This window comes from Ranitomeya variabilis, chromosome 3 (genome assembly GCF_051348905.1).
Source record: "Ranitomeya variabilis isolate aRanVar5 chromosome 3, aRanVar5.hap1, whole genome shotgun sequence".
In the NCBI taxonomy this organism is placed as follows: Eukaryota; Metazoa; Chordata; class Amphibia; order Anura; family Dendrobatidae; genus Ranitomeya; species Ranitomeya variabilis.
Window position 1 is genome coordinate 237,129,781 of NC_135234.1, and position 10,047 is coordinate 237,139,827.

Sequence of the window (10,047 nt, forward strand, 5' to 3'; positions counted from 1 at the left end):
GCAATGGGTATTTATTCTTTACAGTAATGTTGTTTAACCCTCTGTAGTCAATACAAGGACGGAGAGTACCATCCTTCTTCTTCACATAAAAGAAACCAGCCTCAGCTGGAGACGAAGATTTCCAAATGAAGCCTCTGGCGACGTTCTACTGAACATAGTCGGACATAACTTGAGTCTCTGCAGGACAGAGAGAGGATAGATTCTTGCTCTAGGAGGAGTCGTACCAGCAACGAGGTCTATAGGACAGTCGTAGGGTCGATGTGGCAGAAGAGTCTCCACCTCCTTTTTGTCAAAAACATCAGCGAAGGAAGAATAAACAGAGGGCAACACGGAAGGAAAGGGGAGGAACAGGGGACACCCACAGGACGCATCGGCAGCAGACAACGAGTCCGACAGGAATCTCCCCAACTAAGAATGTTGCCCCTATGCCAATCTAAGAAGGGTTTGTGGACCCGCAACCACGGAAGGCCGAGAAGAATAGGATGAGAGATGTTGGCTAAAACAAAAAACGAAATTCTCTCCCTATGAAGAGCCCCTACCTGAAGCTCTACTAACTGCGTAACTTGAGTTATAGTCTCTTGCAGAGGTTTTCCGTCTACGGAAGTGAGAAAAAGAGGATTCTCTAGAGACCTAACAGGGACAGAAAACCTCCTCTAACCTAATAAAATTTCCCGCTGCACCCGAGTCTACATAAGCCTCAAGAGAAAAACATTTATCTTGAATATGCAACAAAACAGGCAGAGTGAGGGGTTGAGAGGTTTCACATGCACCTAGGGAGGCCTCCCTTACCTGACCTAGGTGGAGGAGTTTTCCAGACGATCTGGGCAGGCTCGGAAAAGATGAGAGGAGCTTCCACAGTAAAAACAGAGACCCTGGGCACGCCTCTCCTTACGATGTTGTTCAGAGGGTTTTAGACGATCCACTTGCATCGGCTCAGGAGCAGAAACCGAAGCAGAGACTCTGGGATGTGGATTGGGAGGTCTACGAGAAGGCATAGAAGAACGAGGAAATTTTTTCTCCTGAGCTCGCTCCTGAAAGCGAAGGTCTATACGAGTAGCCAAGGCAATTAAATCCTCCAAATTAGTTGGAGTATCTCAGCCAGCAAGTTCATCCTTGATACGGCTAGATAGCCCCCCGCCAGAAAGCCCCCACTAATGCTTCATTATTCCAACCCAAGTCAGAAGATAAGGTCCGAAACTGGATAGCGTATTGCCCAACAGTTAAAGACCCCTGCAGTAAATTAAACAAAGCCTCGGTGGTTAAGGCCAAGCGACCTGGTTCATCGAATACTCGACGATACGTCTCCAAAAATGAAGTGAGTTGAAGGACCACAGGATCATCCCGCTCCCAAAGAGGATTAAATCATGCTCCAAATGCGAAACAATAAAAGCCACCTTGGCCCGATCCGTAGGATATTGCAGAGGAAGGAGCTCGAAATGAAGACGGCACTGATTAAGAAATCCCCGACATAATTTGGGATCTCCATTAAAACGAGGAGGTTTGGCCAAACGGGGAGAGGGATGAGGAGCAAGAGCTGGTGAAGGAACGGATGCGGCTGACTGAAGAGAAAGAAGTCGGCTATCGACAGATGCCATATAACCCAGGATATGGGCATCACGCTGCTGTGCCAGTTCTTGTTGCAAACTGGCCAGCTGGGTGGCATTCCCCGGATCAGACGACTGGAGAGCTGAGAGACAGGAGTCCATAGATTTCATAAAGGACATCATCCGAGTCTGGTTCTCCCGCAGGAAAACAAGTTCTTTCTGAGCAGCCACAGCTCCAGCAGGGATCCATGGCCTTTTCTTACTATAAGAACTCGAAGTGGACCCTCTGGGTCGCGGCTTCAGAGCCCACGAGGACAAGTGCACCAGATAGCGCCACCCCCTGTACAGGGAGTGTTTGGGACAGGCCCAAGGAGGGTGAAGCTGCAACTGCCGGAGCCAAAGGGACGACTGTGGGCTGGACCAAGAAGGAGAGAAGACGGGAGAGAGACAGAGCCACTGAGGTGACCAGAACAGTGGAGACACAGGACGGGCAGAGACTGCAAAGACAGAGTACTGACCGGTATGGCGAAAAGACACGTTTGGCGGGGAACGACAGGAACACAGGACTGGTAGATACGGCAGGAACACAGGATAGGCAGGCACGCAGGATTGGCAGAGACAGCTGGAAACACAGGACAGGCAGGAACACAGGACTTGTTGGTTATGACAGGAACACAGGACTGGCAGGGACACAGGACTGGCAGGGACGGCAGGAACACAGGACTGGTAGGCACGGCAGGAACACAGGACTGGTAGGCACGGCAGGAACACAGGACCGGCAGGAACACAGGACTGAGAACGGCAAACAGAGACGAGTCAAGACTGAGTCAAAGCGAGAGGAGCAGAGTCCGGAGCCAAAGAACCTAAAGAGATGCCAGCAAGGAGCCAGCGAACGCAATAGATGCAAAGTCGACTTACCTGGACAGATGCTGGGAAGAAGTACCCGACGGGTGCCGCCAAATTGGAGGCGGAGCCACAGGGTCACAACCTCCCAGGAGCCACAGCGGCGAAAGGAGCGTGTCTGCGCATGCGCGGACCGCAGAAAGGACGAGCGCCCGAGAAGCCAGAGGAAGGAGAGCGAGAAGGAGCATCGGGAGCGCGCCGGCCAGACAGGAAAGTATTAGGCAGCGTAACAATATGTAATAATAGTAATGTTTAGTTCTATAGCGCCAACATATTCAACAGCACTTTACATCATAGAGCGGACTTGTACAGATAACGACATTACAGAATAACAAATAACTCAACAGATACCAAAAAGAGCGAGGGCCCTACTCGCAAACTTACATTCTATGAGGAAATTGGGGAAACACAAAAGGTAAACAGTTGAAAAGTGTTTGTATTGTTTGGTACAGCCATCAGTATGCGTATTCACGTAAGGCTTCTTTCACACTTCAGTTGTTTGGCGTCAGTCTGCTCCGACATAGTGACGAATCGACGGATCCGTCACAATTGTTGAGAAAACGGTTCTAACGGATGTTTTTTTGATGGATCCGTTACTTGGGGCTTGTCTGGGAAAAGTATCTACTTTTTGGAGCAGGCGCAATTGAAAAAGCGGATTGGGGCGACGGATCCGCCGAAATGACGGCTCCGTCGCCCATAGGCGGCCATTCTATGGAATGGAGGACGCGACGGATCCGTCGCGAACCGCCATTTCGGCGCAGACAAAAACGTTATAATGTCCGTCTATGTCTAGATGACGTCCGCCAAATTTCGACGGATCCGTCACATGGCGGATGGAACAGACGACCATCCGTCACAATCCGTCGCTAGTGCAAGTCTATGGGAAAATAGCGGATCCGCCCAAAAAAAAATGGCAGATCCGCTATTTGATGAAAACGGCTGATTCAAACTGACGCAAAAAGACTGAAGTGTGAAAGAGGCCTAACACTGCATGAATTGGTCACCAGCCAGTGTACAGGCACAGAGGGCTATAAAGTGCATGGAGGGTGAACAGATGATACAAGAGTCCTGATTTTGAAGAAAATTGTGCATGGGCAAAAAGAGGATAGTTAGATAAGTGAGATGAAGTGATAGCCCAGTGTAAACAAATGCATTTTTAGGCCAAGCTTAAAACTGTGGCTAATGGTAATTAAAATGACCTGGGTTGTGCCTTCCAAAGAATTGGTGCAGCACCCAAGGAGTCTTGGAAATGAGAATGGGAGGTTCAGATTAGTGAGGATTTTAGTTTTATAAATACAGGACAGACCACTGGTGCTAGCCTAAGGCTACTTTCACACTAGCGTTGTTCGGCGGACGTCTCAAAGCGTCGTTTTGTGAAAAAAACGCATCCTGCAAATTCTCCCGCAGGATGCGTTTTTTTCCCATAGACTTGTATTGGCGACGCAATGCGACGGATTGACACGCGTTGTGTGCGTCGTGCGACGGATGCCTCGGAATTTGGTGACACGTCGTCTGGAAAAAAACGTTGATTGTAACGTTTTTTGTCTCCGCCTAAAAAACGTGTCGCGACGCATCCTGCGGCATGCGTCGTTCGCTACAATGGAAGCCTATGGACGCAGGATCCATCGAGACGTCGTACGACACAATGCAGCGCTGCAATACGTTTTTTTTACACCGAGCATGCTCAGATTCAGGATTTTGTAGCAAATTCACCAGTCACCCCCAAATCTATATAAACCTGGCCTGGGCCTTCAACCCCAATTGTGCCAGCAAGAAGCCTACATGGAAGAAGCCTGCCAGCAAGACTCCAGCCTGCCAGCAAGACTCCAGCCTGCCAGCAAGACTCCAGCCTGCCAGCAAGACTCTTGCCTACCAGCTAGACTTCTGCCACACCCAGACTCCAGCCACCATAGAGCCAGTGTGAGTATTGCCATTTTTGTGTGCGTCTGTGTGCATGTGTCTGCATGTCTGTGTGTGCGTGTGCATTTGTGTCTGTATGACGTACTGACTACAGCAAGAGCTTAAAACCTGAATATAACCAGAGGCCTGCCATCGTCCTGCAACAGCCAGTGTCCTGCTAGAGTTTAGATCCACCCTGAGGCCTGCCACTGTGAAGACATCCAGCTCCAGCCGGAGGACTGCCAGCCTTTTTTACGTGTGTATGTGTGCGTGTGTGTATCCGTCTTGTGTTTGGGTCCGCCTGTGTGCTTTTGTGCATCTGTGTGTGTTTGCATAGCCTGTGTGCTTTTGTGTGTGTGCATCTGTGTATTTGCGTACGGCTGTGTGCTTTTGTATGTATGCCTGCACCTGCCTGCACCTTATGCCTGCGCCAATGTTATGCCTCTGTCTGTGTTATGCTTGTGTTATGCCTGTGCCTGTGTGCTTTTGTGCGTGTGCATGCATCTGTGTGCTTTCAGGCATGTTTGTGTGCGTTGTTATTTTTTTTTAAAAATCTGATGTATTTACCAAGTATAGTGGTCTGTGCAGCATGTGGTTTCAATGTGTGAGCGTGTGTCTTGCGTGTGTTTTTTTTTTTCTCTTTAAAATTGTTGGTTTTTTTATTACTTTTGAAACCATTCCCAGTTGATGTACTTGTATTTAAAATAAAGAGCATTTTAGCTCCTAAGGGTATGTGTCCACGTTCAGGATTGTTTCAGGATTTGGTCAGGATTTTATGCAAGTAAAATCCTGACCAAATCTGCACCTGAGGTCACTGGCAGGTCACCTGCGCTGTCCTTACGTTTTTTATGCTATGTAAGGACATGCTGCGTTCTTAAAAAACGCACCGCATGTGCGTTTTTGCAGGAATTTCGCATGCGTTTTTTAATGCATAGTGGAGATGGGATTTCAGAAAATCCCCTCCACTATGCTGTAACATCTGGACGCTGCGTTTTTGACTCTGCGTTTCCTGAACGTGGACACATACCCTTATTGTTATGACAAAAAAATAAAAAATAAAAAAGAAATTAATAAAATGTTTAATAAAAAATGTGCGTAGTATCATTTCATAAAGGAAAATTTAAAACTGGTGTATGTACAAATGGTAACACATGCAATACAGAGTTGGTTGAGGGTTTATTTTTTAATAAAGGTAATATTTTACAGGTTTTTTTTGGGGAGGGGGGAATTTTTCAAGGGATATTTGAAAATCAAATATGTGGTAAATATTTTTTAACATGGTGGGTTGACATTTCAATTTAATTTTTTTTTTTTTTTTATTTGTGGGTGGAAATGGTTAGGTGGATGGGGTGTATTTGTTTTTGGGTTTGGGTGTTGCCCTGCATGAACATTGCTCACATCATTTTAGCAGGGTGGTTATCGTTAAACATTACCTAGTTCGGGGGTTGTGTCTAACTATAAATTCTTTATACCTACAGATCCACCAGGAACCAAAGACCACCCAGGCACCACAGCCACCTCTGGCCACCAGGAACCACAGGCCACCTTTACCAGGGACCACAGCCACGTGCACACACAGCCACGTGCACAGACAGCAAGGCCATTTCCAGATGTAAGTTTTGAAGACCCTAAATCTGCCAATTCAATGTGTATAGCAGATTGCAAGTGTCTTTTTACTTACAGAGCCACCAGGAAGCCAACCACCTCTGGCCACCAGGAACCACAGGCCACCTTTGCCAGGGACCACAGCAAGAATGTCCTCTTCTGATAGCCCTCCTCCAGAGAGACTGCGTGTAGCGGTCAGTTAAAAATGTTTTACATTTTTTTGGGTGTTAGTTAAAATTTTGGTTAATCACTACAGGTCCTTCTCAAAAAATTAGCATATAGTGTTAAATTTCATTATTTACCATAATGTAATGATTACAATTAAACTTTCATATACTATAGATTCATTATCCACCAACTGAAATTTGTCAGGTCTTTTATTGTTTTAATACTGATGATTTTGGCATACAACTCCTGATAACCCAAAAAACCTGTCTCAATAAATTAGCATATCAAGAAAAGGTTCTCTAAATGACCTATTACCCTAATCTTCTGAATCAACTAATTAACTCTAAACACATGCAAAAGATACCTGAGGCTTTTAAAAACTCCCTGCCTGGTTCATTACTCAAAACCCCCATCATGGGTAAGACTAGCGACCTGACAGATGTCAAGAAGGCCATCATTGACACCCTCAAGCAAGAGGGTAAGACCCAGAAAGAAATTTCTCAACAAATAGGCTGTTCCCAGAGTGCTGTATCAAGACACCTCAATGGTAAGTCTGTTGGAAGGAAACAATGTGGCAGAAAACGCTGTACAACGAGAAGAGGTGACCGGAACCTGAGGAAGCAGTGGACTGAGTCTGGTGTGGAAACATCCAGAGCCACCGTGCACAGGCGTGTGCAGGAAATGGGCTACAGGTGCCGCATTCCCCAGGTAAAGCCACTTTTGAACCATAAACAGCGGCAGAAGCGCCTGACCTGGGCTACAGAGAAGCAGCACTGGACTGTTGCTAAGTGGTCCCAAGTACTTTTTTCTGATGAAAGCAAATTTTGCATGTCATTCGGAAATCAAGGTGCCAGAGTCTGGAGGAAGACTGGGGAGAAGGAAATGCCAAAATGCCTGAAGTCCAGTGTCAAGTACCCACAGTCAGTGATGGTGTGGGGTGCCATGTCAGCTGCTGGTGTTGGTCCACTGTGTTTCATCAAGGGCAGGGTCAATGCAGCTAGCTATCAGGAGATTTTGGAGCACTTCATGCTTCCATCGGCTGAAATGCTTTATGGAGATGAAGATTTCATTTTTCAGCACGACCTGGCACCTGCTCACAGTGCCAAAACCACTGGTAAATGGTTTACTGACCATGGTATTACTGTGCTCAATTGGCCTGCCAACTCTCCTGACCTGAACCCCATAGAGAATCTGTGGGATATTGTGAAGAGAAAGTTGAGAGACGCAAGACCCAACACTCTGGATGAGCTTAAGGCCGCTATTGAAGCATCCTGGGCCTCCATAACATCTCAGCAGTGTCACAGGCTGATTGCCTCCATGCCACGCCGCATTGAAGCAGTCATTTCTGCCAAAGGATTCCCGACCGAGTATTGAGTGCATAACTGAACATTATTATTTGATGTTTTTTTTGTTTGGTATTAAAAAACACTTTTATTTGATTGGTCGGGTGAAATATGCTAATTTATTGAGACAGGTTTTTTGGGTTATCAGGAGTTGTATGCCAAAATCATCAGTATTAAAACAATAAAAGACCTGACAAATTTCAGTTGGTGGATAATGAATCTATAGTATATGAAAGTTTAATTGTAATCATTACATTATGGTAAATAATGAAATTTAACACTATATGCTAATTTTTTGAGAAGGACCTGTATGTTTTCACAGGAAGCTGAAGCAGACGAGGGGCTCTCAGAAGGGGACGAGATGTGTGGAGAAATGCCAGGAGCGGGCGCACAGAGTGTAAGTTGTGTCGAAACAGTTGCTTCACACATCACAGTGCACCCAACACAAAACAGATCATCATACATCACTGTACACATACAACATATGCCTATATAAAAGATAACTAATTTTCTTTTGTTTTAGTCTGCTGCACATTCAGGCCAACGCCAGAAGGATCCTCCCACCCGCTCCCGGAGTCGATGTGGTGGTCGCCACTGCGGTCAGCCAGCAGTGAGTATTTTTTATTTTTTTTATTATTTTTTTTTTCGCTGTAGTTTTTGGTTTCAGTGTATTAATTTTTTTTTTGTTTGTTTTATTTTCAGACTTCACAGCGTGCTCCCGACTCGGATGTTGAGGACATCACCGGCATTGATGTAGAGCAACTCATCGAGGAGGTGCGCAAGCGGGAGCCACTGTGGAATATGGGTCACCGCTGGCATTCAGACACACATGTCACCCGTCGGCTCTGGGAGGAAGTAAGCCGGAACGTATTGCGGAGTTGGGAGGACCTTGATCCAAGGCAGCAGAGTCAAGAATGTAAGTATTCACTTATCAGTTACGTTTTGAACTGAATGGAATGTGTTTTAATAACACTTGCTTTTATTCTTGTCTTTTCAGGTGAAAGGGTTAGGAAGCGGTGGCGGTCACTCAGAGATCGCTTCAAGAGGGAGTTTAACCAGGAGATGCAGGCCCCGAGTGGCTCATCAGGACGGCGAAAGCACCGATATAAATATAGCCGTGCCCTGTCGTTCCTCAGACAAAGTATGCTGAATAGAATGTAAGTATTCAACAGCCCATTCAATTACCAATGTTACCTTTATGACTTGTTTTGGTTTCTGTCAGGGCTTTTCCCCTATCAATATATTAATTGTATTTTTTTCTCTATTTCACAGCACCTTCTCTAGTCATCGGGCGCCTGCATCTACCTTGGACCCCTCTGGAGCGATCTCTCAGGAGTCCGCCACCGAGGGCCACGTCGGTAGACCCCACCCCTCTGACCCCTTGTCTGGCCCTTCCGGTACCTCTGCCCCATCCACCTCCACAAGCACTGGAGCAGCATTGCAGCCCTCGTTACTTGAATCTGCTGGTTAAGACATAGCGTTCCCTTCACCACACCCCTCTGATCCTGCCACCTCTAGACCACCATTAGGTTCATGGCGGCAGCGACAGAGGGGTCTGGAAAGGAGCTATGCTCCTGAGTTCTTGCATCTGAATGCATCCTTCCAAAGCTCTTTCAAAATTTTGGGAGAGCAAGTGACTGCTGGTTTCAACATGGTGCAAGCACGCATCACTGAAAACAGCAGTCGCTTGGATAGGCTGCATTCAGATGCAAGTCAAGCTCCAAGTAACCTTTTCTTTCAATCTATGCTCAGGAGCATGGAAAAGCTTAGTCTTGACGAGCAGATGCAGGTAATGCACGACTGCCATGCTGCTCTACTGCGGGTCATGTCAAAATCCAAAACTCCCACACCTCCCCACACAGCCACTACTACTTTCCCACCCCAGGCCCAATTCCCACCCCAGGCCCAATTCCCACCCCAGGCCCAATACCCACCCCAGGCCCAATACCAAGCACAGTCCCAATTCCCACCCCAGGCCCAATACCAAACACAGTCCCAATTCCCACCCCAGACCCAATACCCAACACAGTCCCAATACCCAACCCAGTCCCAATTCCCATCCCGGCCCCAAATCCAAGTGTCTTCCCCAATGTTTTCTTCCTTTCCTTCCCCATTTAGTATTCCACCTACCCCAACAACACCCAACTCTGCTCAGCCTCCTGTTTTTTCCACCCCTTCCACTACACCCCAACCCAGTAGGCTTTCCCCACCTATCGACGTGGTCCAACCTTCCAGCCCCTCTGCTACTATCTCCACCCCACAGTTTACGGATTTATAATTTGTTGTATGCTGTTTTCTTGTACCCAAAAAAAAGTTTTAAAAAAAATTTACCCCAAAAAATGGTTTACAAAAAAAAAAATAACAAAAAAAAGGTTACTTAAAATAAAAAGTTTAACCAAAAAAAGGTAACCAATGAAAAACGTTTACCAAAACAAAAAAAAAAAAATTACCAAAAATGTTTTTTTATAAAAATAATGATCACAAATTTTGTATTGTGATATGTCAAATAAAATTTGGTTTGGTTTAAAAAGAATTTCTTTGTGAAGTGCATTTATTTAAGTATGCTAACTAAATGTACAAAACCA

General features: G+C 46.2%; 1 protein-coding gene across 1 annotated transcript; it reads left to right on the plus strand.

Moving 5' to 3' along the window:
- Positions 1-7,835: 7,835 nt before the first annotated feature.
- LOC143818116 (uncharacterized) lies at positions 7,836-9,106 on the plus strand. The gene is made up of 3 exons (XM_077299535.1): positions 7,836-8,378; positions 8,460-8,619; positions 8,735-9,106. Exons 1-3 carry the CDS (start codon positions 8,264-8,266, stop codon positions 8,931-8,933), a joined length of 474 nt encoding a protein of 157 aa, XP_077155650.1. The 5' UTR covers positions 7,836-8,263; the 3' UTR covers positions 8,934-9,106.
- The last annotated feature ends 941 nt before the right edge of the window (positions 9,107-10,047 follow it).